This window comes from Marmota marmota, unplaced genomic scaffold (genome assembly GCF_001458135.2).
Source record: "Marmota marmota marmota unplaced genomic scaffold, marMar, whole genome shotgun sequence".
Lineage (NCBI taxonomy): Eukaryota > Metazoa > Chordata > Mammalia > Rodentia > Sciuridae > Marmota > Marmota marmota.
Window position 1 is genome coordinate 21,113,464 of NW_026000229.1, and position 22,473 is coordinate 21,135,936.

At 40.6% G+C, this 22,473-nt stretch overlaps 1 protein-coding gene across 2 annotated transcripts in view; it reads left to right on the plus strand.

Annotated features, from left to right (window-relative positions):
* Window positions 1–22,473, plus strand: part of Gtf2a2 (general transcription factor IIA subunit 2) — a 52,424-nt gene that overhangs the window by 28,882 nt on the left and 1,069 nt on the right. For both annotated transcript variants that reach the window (XM_048793770.1, XM_048793771.1), the window contains exon 4: window positions 21,217–21,318. In XM_048793770.1, the coding sequence (XP_048649727.1) occupies window positions 21,217–21,318 (102 nt within the window). The remainder of the gene's footprint in view (window positions 1–21,216; window positions 21,319–22,473) is intronic.

The window sequence follows — 22,473 nt, forward strand, 5'->3', positions numbered from 1 at the left end:
CAGTCTGGCCCCTGATACAGCCCTTCAATAAATACTGGACCCTCAGCCAAAGTCAGGGCTGCTTCTGCCTCTCAAGACAGCCCACATTCTACCTTGAAGGTATATCTACCTTCCTAAATACATCTCTGTCTATGCCTTTGTCTGGTTTGTGCTAAAATGTTTTTCTGTCACAAATGCCAAGGACCTTGCTGGTCTTGAGTTGAGTTTTCCTTCTCCTCTGGGAACTCTTTGGACCCTTCTCTGTGTTTTCTAGGGAAGAGTCCCAGCTAGTGGCTGTAAGAGGTTAAAAACATTCCCCTAGGGCAGTCACTTGGAAAAACAAGTTTAGACTCCTCCCGCATGCTATAGGCATGAGTAAGAAAAGATAATTCTAAATTTTCCAGAAGATGTATGAAAATTAATACCTAAGTTGGTAAGGTTTATTTAATATCATACCTAGATCAGAACGTAATAAACAAAAAGAGGTTTGACTAGTTAAAAACTATAAAGAAAAAATATAACTAAAAGTGTAAATGGGACTTCTGGGAAGGGTCCTTAAAAGAGAGAGGCTAAGCCATTTCCTTCCTTCTTTGTCATGACTGCAGATGAAATGGCCTGGAGCTCCAGGAGCTACATAGGACCTATGAGGTAACATTATGAATGGAAGCCATGAGCTAAAAGATAGTAATACCATGGAGCCACTTCACAAATACAGGACTGCCTAATTCTAGACTTCATTTATATAGAGAAAAATCATTTGTATTATTACTTTTTCAGATATCTGACATGAGCAATAGTCCTAACTCATATGGAAGTTATTTCCTAATGCAGGGAAATTTAGAACAATAGATATGGAAAAAAATATATCTTTCAGAGGAGTAAAGAAACTAGTGTGAAGCCTGCAGAACACCATACAGAGGCATTAATTCCCATTCTCTCTACCCCTATGCCACAACCATCATCTTTTCTTCTCTACAAACACATTTCAGGGAAAAGTGTTCAAAGAAACATGTCAGATCATTAACCACTATTCTCTGGGTCAAGTGGTTACTGCTAGCTTCCAGTTTCCTCTTTTTGTTTCATCAGTTTTTAACATATCTACAATGCACATTATTTTCTAAAAGTTCGCTTAAAATCATAAGGAACAAAACAGTTCTTTTTATTTGTTCTAATTAGTTATACATGAAGGTAGAGTACATTTTGACACATCATACAGAAGTGGAGTATAACCTCTTATTCTTTGGGTACGTGATGTAGAATCACACCAGTTGTGTAATCATATATGTACATGGAGTAATAATGTCCGATTGATTTTACTATCCTACTTACCTCCCTACCTCCTCCCCTACCTTCAGTCCCCTCTGCCTAACTCAAAGTACCTCTCATTTTCCCTAGTTGCCCACCTTATTGTGAATTAGCATCTGCATATCAAAAACATCTGGCCTTTAATTTTCTGGGATTGACTTTTTTCACTTAGCATGATATTCTCTAGTTCCATCCGTTTACCTGCAAATGCCATAATTTCATTCCTTTGTGTATATATACCAAATTTTTTTAAGCCATTCGTCTGTTGAAGGGCATCCAGGTTGGTTCCATAGTTTAGCTGTTGTTAATTGAGCTGCTATAAACATTGATGTGGCTGTGTCCCGTAGTATGCTGATTTTGAGTCCTTTGGATATAAACTGAGGAGTGGGATACTGAATCAAATGGTGGTTCTATTCCAAGTTTTCTGAGGAAACTCCATACTGCTTTCCAGAGTGGTTGCATCAATTTGCAGTCCCACACATGTATGAGTGTACCTTTTCCCTCACATCCTTGCCAACATTTATTATTGTTGTATTCTGGATAATTGCCATTCTGATTAAAGTGAGATGAAATCGTAGAGTAGTGATTTTAGAAAGAAATTGAAGAAGACCTTAGAAGATGAAAGGATCTCCCATGCCTTTGGATGGGTAGAATTAATATTGTCAAAATGGCCATACTATCAAAAGTGTTATATACATTAAACAGGAACGAGAGGTGGGAGGGAAAGGGAGAGAGAAGGGAAATTGCATGGAAATGGAAGGAGACCCTCATTGTTATACAAAATTACATATAAGAGGAAGTGATGGGAAAGGGAAAAAAAACAAGGGAGAGAAATGAATTACAGTAGATGGGGTAGAGAGAGAAGAGGGGAGGGGAGGGGAGGGGGGATAGTAGAGGATAGGAAAGGTATCAGAATACAACAGTCACTAGTATGGCAATATGTAAAAACGTGGATGTGTAACCGATGTGATTCTGCAATCTGTATACGGGGTAAAAATGGGAGTTCATAACCCACTTGAATCAAATGTATGAAATATGATATGTCAAGAGCTTTGTAATGTTTTGAACAACCAATAAAAAAGTGTTATATAGATTTAATGCAATTCCTATTAAAATACCAATGACATTCTTCATAGAAATAGAAAAATCAATCATGAAATTCATTTGGAAAAATAAGAAACAGAGTAAACAAAGCAATCCTTAGCAAGAAAAGTGAAGCAGGAGGCTTCACAATACCAGGATTTTATTGAGAATTTTTGCATCTATGTTCATCAGGGATAATGGTCTGAAGTTTTCTTTCCTTGATGTATCTTTGTCTGGTTTTAGAATCAGGGTGATACTAGTCTCATAGAATGAATTTGGAATCGTTCTCTTCTTTTCTATTTCATGGAATAATTTGAGAAATATTGATGTTAGTTCTTCTTTGAAGGTCTTGTAGAACTTGGCAGAGAATATCTTGGTTGATGCACTGCCTTCATGGTATCCAAGAGATTTTGATATGTTGTATCAGTGTTCTCATTTACCTCTAAGTATTTTTTTATTTCATCTCTCATTTCTTTTCCTATCCACTCTTCATTCAATAGCATATTATTTACTCCCCAGTTGTTGGAGTAGCTTCTATTTTTATTTTATTATTGATTTTATTAATGGAATTTCATTCCATTATGATCTGATAGAATGCAGGGTAGTTTCTCTATTATTTTGTATTTGCTAAGAATTGCTTTGTGGTATAAAATGCCATCTATTTTAGATAAGGATCTCATGTGTTGCTGAGAAGAAAGCATATTTACTCATTGTGGATGAAATATTCTATGTATGTCCATTAAGTCCAAATTATTGATTGTATTATTTAGTTCTATAGTTTGTTTAGTTTTTGTTTGTAAGATCTATCCAGTAGTAAGAAACATGAGTTAAAGTCACCTAATATTATTGTGTTGTGGTCTATTTGATTCTTGAAATTGAGAAGGGTATGTTTGATGTACATAGATGCTCCATCATTTGGGGCATAAATATTTATGATTGTTGTTGTATAATTCCCTTAAGCAGTGTGTAATGTTCTTCATTGTCACTTCTAACTGACTTGGGCTTAAAGTCCACTTATCTGATATGAGGATGGAAACCCCTGCTTGTTTATACAGTTCATGTGAGTGATATGTTTTTTTCCCACCCTTTCATCTTCAGTCTGTGGATGTCCTTGCCTATTACTTGAGTCTCTTAGAGACAGCATATTGTTGTTGGGTTTTGTTCTTTAATCCAATATGCCAATCTGTGTCTTTTGATTGATTCATTTAGGCTCTCAACATTCAGGGCTATTATTGAGATATGATTTATATCCCTATTCATTTTAATTTATTTCTGGATTGTAATTTGAGTTAGTTTCTCCTTTGATTGTCTTTTCCTTTGGTTTAGTTCCTTCCTTTGCTGTTTTTCACTTTTTTTTTCATTTCTTCATGGAATATTTTGCTAAGAATGTTCTAGAGTACAGGCTTTCTAGTTGAGATTTTTTTTAACTTTTGTTTATCATGGAGAGTTTTTATTTCATCTTCGAATCTGAAGATTAATTTTGCTGAATATAAAATTCTTGGTTGGCATCATTTTTTTTTCAGAGATTGGTATGTGTTTTTCAGGACCTCCTTGTATTGAGGGTCTTAGTTGAGAAATCAGCTGAAATCCAAATTATTTTCCCCCTATATGTAATACAATACTTTTCTCTTGCAGTCTTCAAAATTCTGTCCTTATTCTGTATGTTGGGCATTTTCATAATGATGTGCCTTGGTGCGGGTCTGCTCTAATTTTGTACATTTGGGGTTCTATAAGCCTCTTGTATTTGATTTTTCCATTACATTCTTCAGGTTTGGGGAATCTTCTGATATTATTTCATTGGAAAGATTGTGCATTCCTTTGTATCTCTATGCCATTTTCTATCCCAGTAAATCTTAAATCTGGTCTTTTCATGTTATCCAATAATTCATGGAAGTTCTGTTCATGGTTTCTTACCATCTTCTCTGTGTGGTCAACTTTATTTTCAAGATTATGTATTTTGTCTTTATTGCCTAAGGTTCTGTCTTCCAAGTGGTCTAATCTGTTGGTGATGCTTTCCATTGATTTTTAATTTGGTTTATTATTTCTTCATTTTGAAGATTTCTGCTTGATTTCATAATCTCTATCTCTTTATTGAAGTGATCTTTCACCTACTGAAATTTATCTGATTTCACTTTTTATGTCGTCCTTTATGTTGCGGATCAGTCATCCTGAACTCCTTCCCTGACATTTCTTCTACTGTGTTGTCAATGGATTCTATTACTGGAGCATCTTGGTTGGTTTGGGGGGCTTTGTTCTCTTGTTTTTTCATGTTGTTCGTGTGTCCTGCCATCTAGCAGTGTGGATCTGAGGAAGTATAGTTTCTACCCTGTAGACATACAATGTCTGAAGGTTTCCTATACCTGACATTTAAGGGGGAAAATCAATATTGTTTTTTAGTTGTCAATGCACCTTTATCTTATTTATTTATAATGTGGTACTGAGAAGCAAACCCAGTGCCTCACACATGGTAGGCAGGTGCTCTTCCACTGAGCCACCATCCCAGCCCGGGGAGATCAATATTATCAGCACCAAATACAAACAATATACAGCCTTAACCAAATAACTCCTATTAAGACATCAGGCACTACTCTCCCAGATGGTCCTGAAGGCTGAGCGCTGGTACCTTTGCACCTGTCATGGAGACCGTTCTGTATTGGGAGGATCAGGACCAGGCACTGAGAGCTGCAGACTGGCCACATACCTGTGAACGCTGGGCCAGGTTGGTGTCTAGGGAGGGGTTGGGAGACTGGGGATTAGGGAGCCAGAGGACCCTGTTGGGTGCCATACTGATGCCGGACCTGGGGAAAGGTGGATGCCAGACTGAGTCAGGGACCGGGCTGGTACCAGGACCCAGCAAGTGCCAGCCTGAGTGAGCCCTAGGAACCCAGTGAGTACCAGACCAGCTGACTGGGTGAACTGAGAGCAAGATGCCCTCACACCCTCCTCCAACCTTCTAACCCGCTGTAAACAGCCCCATCCATCCCCACATGCTTCAGGACTTACAGAGCTAGGGAGAGCCCAGCTCTCTCCCACCTCTGCAGCAAGATGGTGGCCACCAGCACACCCAGCAGGAAGACCTTAGGTGTAACCCAAACCTCAGGCACCTTGATAATGAACTTCCAGGCCCTGGCCAGTGTCCCTAGTTGGAGGCAACCGCATTAGGAGACAGAGCAGTGGCCAAAATAGTTCTCTTTTGACTGCAGAAGTCAATGGTGTTTTTTTTCCTTATTTTACCTCTTTGCAGGCCTGTGTGAACAGACCTAGTCTTTGTTTTATGGGGAGGAGGAAGGAATGTATGTACGTGTGTACATTTAGATACTAGTAGAAATATGCCTTTTTAAGCACGTACTATTGAATGTTTTTGAAGTGATAAAAACTTAAGTTTCATACTCCAAACACTTGCATCATTTAACATGAAGAAACTGCCACTTCACTTACTTATATTGCCTCTTAAAAATAATATAATATTTTTTAAAGGAAAATAACCACCATGCCATCTGTTATATGGAAAGATAAAAATGCATTCAATGAAACTCTACACAATATACTTTAGTTCTATTTTCTTGACTTTAAAATACCAAACCAAAAAAAAACAAAACAAACAAACAAACAAAAAAAAGCATGCTGGCTGTCCATGCCATCCTTTTTGGTAGCAAATGAGGAAAGTATTTCTAGCACCTTCTCTACGCATCCTAGCCTGTAAGGTGCGGTCAGCTGTGTACTCAAATCCCTAGAAGTCTGTGCATTCCTGGGTGAGGAACAGAAGGCGAGGTAATGAGGTGAGTGCAGACCTGTAGGAGCCAGGAGTGAGCCTCTGACTCCTCTGCCACACACATCCATGGGTCAGAGAGGTGCAGGTGGAGGCCTGCACAGGTGGAGGTGCAACAGATAGATCTTGGTGCTCATTGCCTTCCAGCCCATGACAGCTGCAGCCCCAGCTCATGGGAGATGAGCTCTGTCTGGTCCAGAACTGCAGCTGTCATGCAGGTTGCTGGGAAGTAAAGCCTGTATTGGAATGATTGTGGGAAAGCCTGGCTCCCTGTGCCCTCGGGAATCTCCAGGATCCTCTCCCTGCCTCTGTTGTCTTACCTATAAGTGGGACATACTAATTGATGTATGTTGGTAAACTGTCATGCAGCTATGACTGCAGCAGTTCAGTGTCGAGGAGGAAGAGCCACAAACAAATAATAATGAGATATTGCCAAGGCACCAACGGCTTCTGCGGCAAGTAGGCCGGCCTAACATGCTGGGGCAGGTAGGATCCTCAAAGACATCCTGGAGGAAGCAGCATTGAAGTATTACCTGATGGGTAACATCCTGCAGGAAGTGGCATTTAGGTAATGCCTGATCAGCCAGGCAATTGGTAGGGAAAGAAGGAGCTGCCAGCCTGGCGGCCCAGCACCAGCCTCATCCTCAAGACCCTGACACCTGTCCTTACCCCAGGACATGCTTGGGCATCCCTACTGCCTTTCTCTGATTATTTCCTGGAAATGACTAGTCTTTCTCATCTCTTCACTTGGACTTCAGCTGTTCCCTTTATCCACAGGGAAGGCCCACTCCTGATTCCTCTAGGTCTCAGCAAGGCTGTGGCTTCCTCTAGGCAACCTCCCCTGCCCCTGTCCTGGGTTAGAGGCTCCCTTCCTTACTCCCATAATGTCCTTGATGTTTCCTCTTTAGTCTTTTCCACACTCTATTCTCCACTATGTTGTGAACAAAGACTCAACTCCAAGACCAAGACTGTGCGTTCTTGTCTACTTTTTCATCCCCAGTGCCTGGGAATGAGCATAACTAACTCATACCGAGGCTTATTGTGTGTCAGGCACTGGTCTAAGCACTTTGCTTTAATCCTCACGAGTCCTATAAGGCACAGTGACATTGAATGACAACTGGTAGGTAGCAGGGCCAGAATTTGCACCCTGGCAGTCTGGTCCCAGGCCTGCCACCTCATCTACACCCTGCTGTTCCAGATGCCTAGTATTTCTCCTGGTTGGGCCAGTCACTTCTAGTATGTTTTCTAGACGAAGCTGTGCTACTCTCTAGAAACCCCCAGGCCTTCTCTTCCCTGGGCCTCCAGTTCTCTACCCACAACAGGAGATAGAATGGGTCAAGTAAGGAAAGAAAATAACTTGCCCAAGATAACAAAACTCCATGTGATGGGTTCACCTCAGGCAAACACTCACCCTGATCACCCAGTGCTGGGGATGGAACCCAGGACCTCACGCATGCTAGGCAAGCTCTCTATACCTGACCCAGACCCTGAACCCACAATCCACCTTCCAAGTCAGTTTAACTAGCCCCACTCATTGCTTCAGGTGCTTGAGTGTGTGTTGAATGTGTAAATGGTTAAGCGAATGAGACACTTTGTGGTTTTCTTTAATATTTTTTAGTTTTGAAGGACCTTTATTTTATTTATTTATTTGTTTTATTGGATTCTTTCTTCAGTATAACACTTGATATATAGAAGTTTCCATTTATTTTATGTACTTTTCTTTTGGCTTTTGAGGTTCATTTAATGATTTGAAAGCCCATTTCTACTCCAGAGTCATTCAAAAACTCATTTTCTTCTAACAATTTCTATAGTATTTTTATACTGAAATTTTAGATCATCTGGAATATATTCTGAAATATGAAATGAAGTAGGAAAGGCAATGATTATGCTAAGATCAGACAATTACATGCTGGAATAAAGCTTCTGACCTTTGCAATTCTGAAAAATGTTAATACCAGGGTATGGGGAGAGGAGGTTGGAAGCCCAAGGAAGTAGAGCTGCCTTAAGGTCTCACTAAGTTCCAAAATGTATTTAATTTGGGGGTAGGTAAACAATACTCATGCTTTTGAAAACTACATGCTGTCAGTGATTTTGTGAAAGAAAATAATAATCCAATTCATAAAAAAAGAAAGCAAATACATCAATCTTAATTGGCTAAACAAATAAGACTTTATTACCACTCTTAGGAAGCATCTAACTTTGGCCACATTTGAATAGGACTTTATGTGCTATTTAAATAAGATACTTTTGTGGATTATAATCAAGTTCCTGCTCACGAACAAGCCAATACAATACTTATTGCTGTCTGTGCAATCAGACAAAAATAAATGGCATCACACCAAGCTGGTCTAACTATTCATGTGGGGTGAACTTTTTAATTTTGGACCTAACTCACTTGTTGGTTTTCTGTGGGAAAACAAGCAACAGCAACAACAAAAAAGAAGTTAGAAGATAGTATTCGCCAAGGAAGACGGAAACACAACTGGGAGACTGGAACCCTGAAAGAAACAGAAGCACACAGTGAAAAGCAAACAGAATTAATTATGGGAGTATCAGGAAAAACCAACTATACGATCAAATGAGTGGCAGAACAAGGAAGTCAGACCTTTCTGGGGTCATAGCAAGCAGGATACAATGCCAAAGAATCAGGATTGCTCTGGAGGGTGTGGATTGAAGCCAGGAAAGCCTGAATTTGTTGGTGCCCCAGTTTCCACACCTGTTAGTTCCTGCAAATGAGAATAACTAATTTATATTTTCTAGCCTGTACTTTGCAATGGAAATGAACGGGGAACCGAATAATAGCTGGGATTTGTGCCCAAAGTCACTTACCAGGGGCCTATCTAAGGCACATTCAGTCTGATTATGAACCTCTTTGAAACTATTCCCATCCCTCACTATGTGATTTAAATAAGCTACTTGGATTTTCTTATTTATTTATTTTTCCTTTTTTATTTTTTGAGACAGGGTCTCACTAAGTTGCTTAGAGCCTCACCTAAATTGCTGAGGCTAGCCTCACATTTGCAATCCTCCCACCTCAGCTTCCCAAGCTGCTGGGAATACAGGCGTGCACCACTGCACCTGGCTTTACTTGGCTTTTCTGGCTCTCAGTTTCCTCAGTGTGTAGCAACCGCAACCTTAATTCTGAATCTAAAAGGCCAGAAGTGTCAGTTCAGATGTTCGGTGGTCCTGTGCCTGCCTCTTGGTCCAGAACCAACATGTTAGAACCATAGATCAAGAGTCCTTATTTGGCAGCAGAGTTCACCAGGGATGGAAGGAAGAAGCCAAAGACTGGCAGCAAGGAAGCAGCTGCAAGACACTGCCCTGGTCCACATGGAGATGCTGGAGCCAAATAAATCGATGATGCTGGGGATAAGAAGAGGAAGGGCTGCGAGAGATAGGAAGGATGTAAAAACAGCACAGAGAGAGATCTAGGAAGACTTGGAAGCCAAATGTGAAAGCTAAAAGGCTTCTCGCCCAGAGTTCACATTGGTGACCCTTCAGTCATATCAGACTAGAAAGGAAAAGTCACTCGAGCTAAACTGTAACTTTCCCCCAAATTAAAAACATGACTCTGCAAATACACATTGACCATGTCGAAAATTTACTCAACTCACTAATTAATGAGAGAGGCATTAAGATGGTAAGGCTGGTTCAAAGACCATGCTGAGAAACTAAATAATTATAGATATTTATCAAGGAATGTTAGAATAAAGTTCCTGGGTCAGGTACACAACTGTTTAATGCCCTTTGGGGTGATACAAAACCATAAGGTTTGTGGATCTCTCTTCTACTGGACAGAAATTATTTGCATCTCTACCAAATGAGATCTGCAAGTTAACAAGCAACTTGATTGCATACGAGCTCTTTATTATTAAAGAGCCAACAGGGAATTCCAACAGGTACACACTTCTAGTGTGGTGTTTCTCAGCCAGGGGTGATTTGGCCTCTCTGAAGTACTCTGGTATTGTATGGACATATGTTAAGTCACAAAATGAGATTGGAGGGGCATCTACTGGCACATAGGGGATGTAGGCCCTGAGTGCTGTTAAACATCTTGCTATACCCAGGACAGTCCTCATGACAAAGAATTATCTGGCCCAACTGTCACCAGTAAGGAGGTTGAGAAGCTCTGTCTGCCTTAAACAGTTGAGTGACCCTTGAGTGGCTGTTAAAGAATGTCCTCTTATGGTACTACACATGCTGCCCACTGTTTTTATTATTTCTATCTTTTAAGTAATTTTTCTTAATAGACACACACATACATATGTACATATGTATCATACTTTAAATATGTGCAGTTTACTAAATAACAATTATACTTCATTAAAGACATTTTTTAAAAAAGAATTATGAGTCATTAACAGAACTGGAGAAAGAAAACGTGGTATACAATGGGACAGAATTCAGCCTTAAAAAGGAAGGAAATTCTGAAACATGCTGCAACACACATGGGTCTTGAGGGATTATATTAGATGAAATTAATCAGTGATAAAGGACAAATATTGTATGATTCCACTCTGGAAATCTAAAGTAGTGAAGTTCATAGAGAAAGTGGAATGGTGGTTACCAGGATGAGAGGGAAGAAAGAACAGGGGTTAGTTACTGTTTAAAGACATAGAGATCTAGTTTGAGATAATGGCAAAGTGTGGGGATGGACAGAGGTGACAGTCACCTGACAGTGCAAATGTATTTAATGTTTGTATTGAACTATACACTTAAAATGGGTAAAATGGTAAATTTATTCAACTGTATAGGTCTGATCCCTAAAATGCATGTGACTCAGTTGATGGGATAATCTGAACAGTGATGTCCATGGTCACAGTATAGATAAGCAGTAAAGGCTGCATCAGGACAGCAGCAAGGACTATGGGGATCACCAGATGCCATCGGTGCTAAGAGGCCTCAAACTGGATAGATGTGCATCTTAGAACCATGATTTGTGATTCTTAAAGGTGTCATGGCTGATATATCTGGTTTGAAAGGACAGTTGACCTCCAACTATTTCAAGTCCTCCTTCAGGAGCTGGTCCAGCCTTTTGCATTTAGTCTGTATTTAATTCCTTTGGGCCAAATAAATAATTAAAACCTGTTCACATTGTCAGAATAAAATCTTATGCTAAGAGTTTCTTTTTACCTGAAATGTTGAATAGTTTCCCAGTTCAGTACTACAACCTGTTATTGGCAACTTCAGGACATACAAAAAAGGTCACATGCTTCTGCCCTTGATGCTGATGATTAGCACTAGAAAAGTATGATGTATATTCTATTGCTTTTCCACAAAGATCCCAAATTAATAAAGATAATTCTTCGTTGTTTTCTTGCTACTCACACTTATGCTTGTCTAGGAACCATAGAAATATAAGGAGATGTTGGAGCTGCTACCAGGGAGGAAGAAACCAGACCTTCTAAATTTGCATAGTTGTTAGAGTCCTTAAGAGTAGTGAGTAGTGCGAAAGATGTCAGAATCAAAATGGAATTGCTTATGTCACTCCTAATAAAACAGCATCAAAAGGTGATGAAAGAAGGGTTCTTAATGCATGATTGCCTGATAGTAACTGTTTCAAAAGTTGGACCCACAACCTTGCACAAAGGTCACTACAACCTTGTCCAAAAGTACTTCTAGGAGGATGTCAACCTCAGACTGCCATCACCCTTACTATTAATCCTTGTAACCAAAAATTGTTGTTTCAAGATATCTTGTACAATGTGTCTCATTTTTGCCTTTAAAAACTTCCCTTTGCCTTAATCTCTTTTACTACTACACCTACAGTTTACATAGCATGTGCATTCCTATCATCATGTTCTGTGTTCCAATTGTAATGTGATTCCCAAATGAAATTCAGTTCTGCTTTGATTTTAACCTCTGTGTTTCTTTCCATGGATAGCAAGTAGAAGAAGCAATACAAACTCTTGAGCATAATAGATCTTCAATGATTTGGCTTAATGATCGATCCTTAATTGTTTGGCTAGCCCTGGAATCTCTTTCAAATGCATGTTGATTGTTTTTTTTTTCAAAGAGTTCTTCTGAAGATTACCAGTTTAGAATTACAGCATTCACCTTTCTCTTCCTACTGTATGACAATGTCATTTGCCTCACCTTAAATGCCATGAAGAAAATTCTTTGCTGACTGAATTTTAGAAAATACCTTAGATCATAATGATCAATAAAGTAAGTGCTATAATTTTGATATGGTAAGAAACTGATCTATGGTGGTTGCCCAACTATCCAGTCCTGCCATGTCATTTTTTCTGTGATGTAATTCTTATCATTTTAGAATACTATAACATCCTAAATCCAGGGTCTTTTTCTCCTCATGCAAAGCCTGGTGCACGCAGAACTAGTTTTTGTCATCTCATAATTGTGCAGAGTAATAGCCGATTGTTCCTTCCTTTCACTTACAACAGCTCATGTGGCTTATGTGGCATTTCTTACATAACAGCATTACTGGAGCTGGGGTTGTGGCTCAGTGGTAGAGCGCTCGCCTAGCACGTGCGATGCCCTGGTTTCGATCCTCAACACCACATATAAATAAAATAAAGGTATTGTTCCAACTACAGCTAAAAAATAAATTTTTTAAAAAAAGAGCATTACTGATGTCCTTCAGACCAGATTCTCTTTTTTACTCTAAATATGAGAAAATCAGCATCCTTCTGGTATCATTCAGGAGCAGCTTACTTGTGTTTCCTCAACTCTGCTCTTGTAAAAGAGACCTAAAGAGATTATCTTTGCTAAAAGTAGTTAAAACAAGTCGGCCTGCAGAGGCCCAGTGGGTAACTGAAAGCAGGATAAAGCCTGGCATCTCTGCTTTCATTTTGTATCTGTCTCCTTTATTACCTTAAGAGCAATGTTAATCATTTAATGAAAGTTCATCTAAAAACTAGTAATACAAGACTTAGCAGCCCTAAATTGACCTACATATTTTATCCCCCTTTAAGACAGATATTTTCAGAGACTTTCAACTGTCAGTTTTTACAACATTCCTGACTTCTTTCAGAGCTCAGACTAGCAACTAAAAATCTTCTGTCTTTGTCCTACACCTTCTAGGAAATCAACCCATGATGAGATTGTTCCCTAAGCAGGAATTTTCCCTTTCCAGGATCACAGGTCTGAATAGCAAAAAGAAATTGCCCCTCAAGCAATAAGAACTTCTCCTAAGCCACCTCTCAGAAGCAGAACCAAGAAAATGGTCTGCTAGACCACAGTTTGACCAAGGCTGCTTAATTCTGTATAGCTCTTGGCTCCCCCACCCCAATTCCCCCTGTATTTAATTTTTTTTTAATGCCATTTTGAAAGGTATCCTTCATCTTATTATTTTTTTTAAAGAAAGAGTGGGAGAGAGAGAGAGAGAATTTTTTAATATTTATTTTTCAGTTCTTGGCGGACACAACATCTTTGTTTGTATGTGGTGCTGAGGATCGAACCCGGGCTGCACGCATGCCAGGCGAGCACGCTACCGCTTGAGCCACATCCCCAGCCCCCTCCCCCTGTATTTAAAACTAAAACTCCTGTTAGCATCCTAAGACAGGGCTGAGATGCTGGATCTCACTTTGCCTTTCCAATATAGCCATATTGGTTAGTTTCCTTTTCTGCTTTTCACTATTAACTTTTCTGTTTAGACCAGTATAAAGCCAAAAGGGTGCACAAGATCAGGAACCATGGAACAAGAATGAGGCACCAAAAGGTGGTTAATTGGGGGCCTCCTGGACGAGGTTCACCGGTTGATGAAAGCGTGAGGGCCCGGAAGTAAGGGGCAGGAAAGGCAAGAACAATACTAATGAAGGAAGCTGGAGGTAGGAGGGCCCAGGCCATCTAAATTGCAGCTACCGACAGCAGGTTGGCTGAGCTGAGGGGTATTCTGTGGATCGGTCACAGGTTGGTCAGGGCTGATGTGAGTTGACAGGCCAATGGCTTGAGCTGGCAGGACCCCATGGTGGTTGGGATCCTTTGTCATGTCAGCTTCTGATTGGCCATTCGGGTCTCAATCAGGTGGAAATTCCCCGCCCACAGCTCTTTGAAAGAGGTGGGGGAAGGGAAGCCTGCTGACCCAATAACCAGTTATGGTTTATCAGACTGCTAGAGTCAAGTAGTAACACTCCCAGCTCTGCTACTGGCATCCCTCCTTCTCCATTGGCCATTGCCTTCCATTCCGCTTCCTGTGAGAAGTTGGCACTTACTCTCCTGGGTGTTAGGGGGAAGGTTGATCTTGTTGTCCTCCAAGAAAGTACCCCATAACATTGTCTACATGTGTCAGACTTTATTGAAGGGGTTAGGGGAATCTCAAGGGAATTTAATATAGAGAGGATAGAACTAAGACTGTGTGAAGAAATTCAGCCCCTCACAAATGCCCCTGGTAACTTGCCTGATTCTCCCACCCACCTTATATTCCCTCTGCCCTGTCTCCAAAATACCCAGGCCCCTACCCATAGGGACTGATCTGGCCTCAGTATGTCTTGCCCTCTGCTTGCTGATTTTCTGGGATTAGAATCTGGAACCCCCAAGTCAGTGTGTGTGAGGTGGGGAATGCAGGAGGCATGGCTGAGCAGGACTTTGAGTGAAACATATGCCTGCCTTAACTGTGAAGACCACTTGGGAGTCATTGTGATCAAACCTTCTCTGCTTTCTGTGACACCTTTGAGGGGAAACTAGTACCATGAGGCATAGTACTTAGGAAAAGAAAGAAGTCCTGGTTCTCTTACCCTCCCTCTCTCTGGGGGAGGGAAGGGATGGCTTTGGTGGCTTTGTCCACATGACCGGTACACTCCTGGAGAAGGCTTCAGCAGTGAGCCTCGCACACAGAGCTGTCCACACTGTTCACACCTTGCCATCAGTGGCCTTTGCAGCTCCTGATGGATAGGCTGGGGCAAAAACAGAAGGAGAGGGAAGAGGTTCTTCCTGTCCCCATTGTACCAATTCAGGTCAATTCATATGCTCTTACTCCTGCCCTCCCCCCAAACAAATTACAAGATGACCAACTGCTCATATTCCTCATCTTTTCCTGGAAGCAGCTACCTAGGAGAGCAGAGATGCTAAAGCTATTGCTGATTAGAGTAAGCCTAAGGTAGGTAAGCTTAAGCTTAAGGGTAAGGGTTGCTGAGCGTTTGTCCTTACTGAAGTTAGGCCAGTATTTTTCCTGGGAGTGTTCAATCTGGAGACTAGAGACCCAAATCACCAATTTTTTCAAGGTGTTCATAGAATGATTAGCTCTTTAAAATTCAGAGACACAGCTGGGCGCCTATGCCCAGGTTTGGGTGGACCTTTGCCCTTAAGAAGGTAGCAATGAGCAAAGGTTAATGATTTGTTAGTTACAGTTTCATGTCTGGTTCTGACGTCTCTTAATTCTTTGGCTTCTTCACTTCATTGGAATCTGTTGGCAACCATGTAATCAGGGTAGTCACCCTGGAAATGTTCCTGATATATAAATCCTTGTGAGACTTCAGGAACCAGAAACTATCTCATCTTCCCAGTCCTGGATGAAGACACCTAGAGTGCTGTGGAATTTATTATAAAGCTAGTCTGTCTTGAAGTCCATCTAATGGGATTATTTGCTGAAAGTACCAGAAAGACGTGGTTAGCAAAATTGTTCATCTGTTGCAGGCCCTGCCTGCCCTACCAACCCTAGGTTTCGTAGCTTCATGGCAAGACAACATAGCACTCAGAATTCCCCAGAATTCCCCAGAAAAACTAGAAACCTGGTAAATATTAACCCCACCTTTGCTTGTCCCACTTATCTTCCAATCTTTGTTCCTTGTGGCTTGAATTATCTTCTGTCTTATTTCCCCTCTACTGTATGTGTTCTGTTCCCCTCTCTTACCCATTTTAGTAGCATTCTGGCCTCTTCAGGCACAGCTGTGGCACAACTTCCCCTTTGGAGAATTGTCTTAGTTGTCACAGACTCTTTTTTTTTTTTTTTTTTTTTTAGCTCTGGGCATTGAACCCAGGAGTGCTTAACCGCTGAGCCACATCCTCAATCCCGCCCTTCCCCCTTTTTTTGAGACAGGGTCTCACTAAGTTGCTGAGGCTGGCCTTGAACTCACGATCCTCCTGCTTCAGCCTCCTGAGTGACAGGGATCACAGGTACACACCACCATGCCTGACTTTAACATGAATTTTGTGGGTACTAATTTCATACTTTTGGTCAGATGAGATATCTGTTGCTCCTACTCCTATGGGCTAAACAGGGTCCCTAGATTTCCAGGAAGGAGTAATCTGTGACCCCCAAGTACAAAGTCTTCAGACTTTGACTTTCCTTTGGGGAGGCACAGTTTGAAATCTTTACCATACTCAGCACAGAGAGCTTTTGGCAGGCCATAAAATGGATTATTAGGCTTCACACATCTGGCCATCCTGTCTCCTGGGAACCTGAGGGCCCTATCAGACAACACAGTTTGGAGGAAGCAGCTGAGCCATTTAGACTTGAACTCTGGGAGGCATAATTCCATCCCCCACCGCCAGCCCTTAGCCCTCTGTTGACTGGAAGGGCATCTTTGTGTAGTATATACCAGAGTGTTTCCACACTTGCCTTTATAGTGATCTCTGGCCTTGACAAACCTTTATGTAACACACAAAGAACATAAGCCCTTTGTAATTCAAATATCAATGTGGAGTAGACTCCTAAAACGGTTGATTGCACTGATTCCTGAAAGAATAATGTGGGAACCCTAATTTCTAGGAAACCAAACTTCTCTGACAATAGCAGGAGGCTTCTGCTCAGTAAATCTCCTCAGTAAGATTTCCATGAATAGTGCTACATGCCTTGGTTTGCAGTTTCAGTGTGAGCAAGCAGTGTGCTCACTCTGGAATGCTAACCATCTGTGCTTATCTAAAGGGTAGGTTCTAATGATCAGTGTGGAGTCTGATGGCATCAGCCCATTCGATAAATTGCTTCTTTTAATTATATATATACACTCTGTTGGTTTTGTTCCTCTGGAGAACCCCAATATGGGGGTTTACAAGCACTTGCCTACTCCCCGTCAATACCCCCTCTTCCTTTTTGGTTTCCCTTACTTATTCCTGGGACTTTTCACTGCCACAGCTACGCAAAAATGGTAGCCTTTTATAGCAACAGCAAAACATGAAAATAACCTACATATATATATGTATCAGAGGAAGAGCTTAATAAAGCAGGCTACATCATTATTAAATAGTTAAACAACTTAGAATAAGCATCGTGGAAACTAATTGCATTCAAAGGGGAGTACATGTGATAGAAATTAGAAAATAAACACCAACTATAGAGAAAAAACATTCTACAAAATTGTGCACATAGTAGGATAATGAGCATGTAAATTGCATACAGCTGGGCAAGGTCTGGAAGGGATTTATAAATATTTACAAATATGCCAGGCCCTATTCTGAAGGCTTAATCCTCATAAGAACTTTGTAAGGTCAATACTATTGTTTTCCCTGTTTTGTTGTTGAGAGTCATTGAAGGCTGCACAGTGCTTAGTGGTAGAACCAGGGTGGGACCCTTGGAATCCAGTTTAAGATTTCATGTCCTTTTGTTACCATAGTTCATCTATTAAGCTAAGGAACAACACATAATTACCTCTTTTTATTTTGTTTTTCCTAGCTAGTATCTTTATTCTTTATCATCTAAGTACTTAAAACAAACAAAAAATTAAAATCAGTATGACCATTTTTTATTAGGTTGCATATATATATTGTTTTACAGCCAGACCTGCTGATTAGTGTATTTTTGCTAGAAAATGTTTTCTAGTGATTATGAAAGAGCAATATTTTCATGTCCTAAAAAAGCTAGACATTTATCTTTGAGAAAACTTACTCAGCATGTGATTATTGACAAGACAATTTCAATAGATTTAGCCTGAACTATGATTCAAGTGAGAACTCACTCTTATGTGTCCTGATTTCAGAAGACATTTACAGATAAAATGACTTGATGCCTGTGAATGCTTCACATAACTGGTACATGCAGATGTGGATGGGGTAGGATTGGCAATGGGCTGATAATTATAGAAGCTGTGTAATGGGCTCATGGAGATTTTACTATTTTGTTCACTTTTATGCATGCTCAAAATCTTTCATGGTGAAATTTTCTAAAATACATTTATGTTGAAAAGTGGTAACATCCAATGTTATTGATGCAATATTAATGTGATTGCAATCTCAAAGACTATTTCTTGGGAACCTATAATTTCATGCACCATCAAAGAGACTAGTAATAGACAAAGCTGATTATTTGTATGGTTGCATTTTTCAAAACCTGAAATGTAACTTATTCCAAGTGAAATTTTAATAATACAGGTTTAAACTATCAAAATATAAATTTCAAAAAGTTTAAAACCTGACACATAAGATCACGGTGAACATTGATCAAAGGTATATTTAATTCATTAATAAGGGAACCACCATCAGGATATGAAAGCTGATTTCAAAGAAGATGGAAGAGATTGATAAATATATAGTTTTTTTAAAGACTGCTAAATAAGACTGCTGGCTAATGGTATAGTGGTAAATAAACTAATATTTCAAGTTATTTTTTAACAGATAGAAATCATTTTCATCTATTTGGTACAAAAAATTCTCCAATTAACATTAGCTTTGTGGAGTCTGGAACCTAATCAATCATAAATAGTAGGTTAAACAAAATTATATCTCTTAGAATCAAATGACTTAGCAAGTATGTTGAACAATATTTTTTATGCCTAAAACGGTTTTTGAAGTGGCACATAGCAATTTATGGCTTGCTTTCCAAGATTTGTATGCTTTTTTCTTAGCAGAGACTTACTCCCCAACAACCATGAAACACGAGGGTTTTTTTTTTTGTATTTCAAGTCTCAACCAAAATATTATATGTTGAATCCTATGTTTTATTAGGTACAATTGGCAAGGATCTGTCAAATGCTTCTTTGTACACTGGGTTCTAGGCTACAAGAATACAGAAAGCATTTCCTTGACCAGCCTGAAGGCCAGAACATAGACACACCCCACCTGCAGAGTTCCAGCATGCAGGCCAGTTGATGTCTTTAGCCTTGGTTTCTTCATCTATAATGTGAGGATAATTTCCATCTTTCCTTCCTTGTAGGTTTGTTCTCTTGCTCATTTAAGTCAAAATGCATGAAAACACTTTGAAACAACACTGGCATATTAGTAAAAATTCATGTCATTACTACCACCATTCAATATCAGTATGGTCTGGAGTCTAGTCAATTTAGACTTATCCCCACAGCAAATATGAAGATTGGACTTAGGGTTCCCTTTTTCCAAAAAGTCTTACTTCAGTTGCCGAATTTGGTGGAGAGGTTTTTATTGTTACCTTCACTTCTCATATGTAACCTGTTTTTGAGGCTGTACAAATCATAAAGTAAAAATGAAGTCATAGTAACAGAATACTTTAGAAGCCTACCTCTGACTCCAGTCCCCACATACATGTGGAGCAGGACCCACTTCTCTCTGTCCTGTAAAGCTATCCTATCAGTTTTTCCTGGGTTCCCTGAGGTACCATATTCTCCTGACCTCAGTGGCTCTTTTTTACCTCTTCACTGGCTGAAGAGCTACCTAAGATAATCTTCCAGCTACTATGGTGGCTGGTATCTGCCCTTGAAGACACTGATGCCCAATGCCAAGACCCTGTTGCCCACTGCTTCTAGAGCTACTTGTGCCCATTAAATCCATAGATGCCTCAGTGGTGGTGAGCTGGGATTCTGCTTCACTAACATTGCCCAGGCCTCCAGGTGACCCTGTGGTGATGTCTGCAGCTTAAAGACTCCAGTGTTCCACCAAGATAGTTCATTTTAGGAACTATGGGCAAATGGAGTAAAAACATTGCTGGCACCATTTCTTAAGGACTAGCTACTTAATTTGGAAGGTTCAATATAAAGTGAAAACATGATGTCCCTTTTCTAAAAGTTGTAAAGAATTTCAAGATGGTGGTAGCAGAGCTTAAAGCAAGCACAGGACCCTCCTGAGTATGGGGCCTGGCACAGTTACACCAGTCACCTGCCCACAAAGCTGGTTTCATTGATGCTCTGAGTCTATCTTGAATATATTTCCCAGAGAACAGAGTCCTTCCTTTACTTTTGTGTCCCATGCTGTTAGGCTGGGTGTAACACATGGCCAACCTCTTAGAGATGGCATCTCTAACCAAGAAAGTAGCTCTTTTGACTTGGTTCTTGTCACTGCTGCTGCTAATGTTGCTGTTTATGTCCATCCTCATCTCTGCTGGACCCAGGTGCAATATTTCAGTGGTGCTGGACTCAGAATTCATAGCCTCTACTCCATACCCTAATCTGGGCATGGCCCTTCCCTGAACTTCTCTTCCCTTGAAATGAGTTCTTATCAGGGAAGTCTCTCAGCCTTGTGCAATTGGACTGTGACTGCCTCCAACTCCTCCAAATAGACTTCCAGGGTGCCCACACAATGATTGATGCACCTAGTAATTCTGAAAGCTTGACAATTAGAAGCTGGGGAAACCACTCTGTCAAAATTGCTGAAAGTTTTGTGTTTAAAGAAGCAGTATTCAACTTTGGTGTTAAAAGATCATCTTCTATTTTAGAATACTTCATGGCCATTTGGGAGTTGAAAAGAAAGGGCCAGATCCTGTCCTGTGGTGGGAAGGTTGAGTCTGAAGGGGTGTCTTTCCTGGGAGGGGGCTATATGAGGGGAGGGGAGATTTCTTCCTTCAGAGGCAAAGGAGAGGTGAGAAACCAGACCAAAGGAAGCAGGACAGGTAGTAGAAACAAGGCAGAGTGTGAGCCTTCAGGTGACCCTCCCGTTACCCCAAGACTTTATTAGGAAAAGAGAATGTACCCTCATGTGGGACGGGGATGGCAACCACTTGGGAAGGCTGTAATAATGGCCACTAAAGCACCCTTCCCTTGTTTATCTGTAGCAAGAAGGCTCGCAGAGGTCAGCACAGTCAGGATAGGCAAGAGAAGCAGGTCCACACTATCTGGGCAGTCTCTGAAATACCCAGGGAAAACTCAGCATACTCTGTATTTGCCATATACAGGCACAGATAACTTTATTTGGGTAAAAAAGGAAGAGTGATCCCTGCCAGCTGGAGAAGCTGGGGACATCGAGTGGCATGTCTTTTATCCATTTTTTGCCTGTCTTTTCAGGTTGTACCAAGAACCCATCCCAAGATTTCTGGCCCTGATGCCCTGCAATTCCCATTACATGATGTCTGCCCATCAGAGTTAGGAGAAATCGCCATAGAAATGGTGAGTGAGTGAAAGTTTCAGATGACTCTTCTTTAAATTTCCTTTTAAATTTTTCATGTGTGTTTCTAAGATGAAAAAAATCTGCCCACAGCACTTGAAAGTAACGAAAAAGGAGTAACACATGTCACTGAATCTGATAAGAGTTTGTGCAAGGGTTCAGCTTGAGAGAGCAGGATTGAGGTAGCACCAATAGCTGATCTGAGCTCAGAGTGGAAAACAACAATAAAACTGTGTTTGCCCTCCCTCTGCTACTCTTTTAAAAAAGAAATGGCATATTTAGGAGCATTATCAATAACTAGTTGTTTCTTCTAAGTCTATTAAGGAACATATAGCCAAACATTGAAAGTTCAACCCTAAAGGACTATCTAGCACTATAATCAATGCAGACACTATTCTGCAAACCAGTTATATTTTAGATACTTGATTGAGGACAAGGATGGCAGTGGGAAGGGTGGAGAGTGAATTTGGGCCTTGACTCTGGATGTTTCTCCTGCCTTCTCTAAGAACTATCTACAGTGCTTCTAGATGCCAGCCTGAACCTTGGTGAGTGCTGGCCAACCCACAGGAGGATGGACGAGGCCTACTTTCTGTGTGTTAGCAGATCCATGCTGTCTTTATTCTCTGCAATGGCCAGAGGTATTGCCAATGCTGCCTGTGTGCCTTGCCTTGCCCTGTCCGCCAATGATGCCTAATTCAGGTACTGAATACCAGCTGCCAGACACATGGTTCTGGGATACCCAGACAAACAGAAAGGCATGGTCCGCATTCCAGCTCGTGGCCTTGGTATATAGTTAGCTGCTCTGGTTTAGTTTCTCCCTGCCCTACTTCCATCAGCTAATCTATTGGACACAATATCTACATAACAGTAGAGTGTATTTTGACATATCGTACATACATACATAGAATATAACTTCCCATTCTTGCAGTTGTACATGTTGTGGAGTTACACTGATTATGTATTCATATATGAACATAGGAAAGTTATGTCCAACTCATTCCACTGTCTTTCCTAATCCCATCCCCTCTCCCTTCCCTTCATTTTCCCTTTGTCTAATCCAATGAACTTCTATTCTTCCCTCCCCTACCCTTATGTGTTATCATCCACATAGCAGAGTGAACGTTCAGTCTTTGGTTTTGGGGGCTTGGCTTATTTCA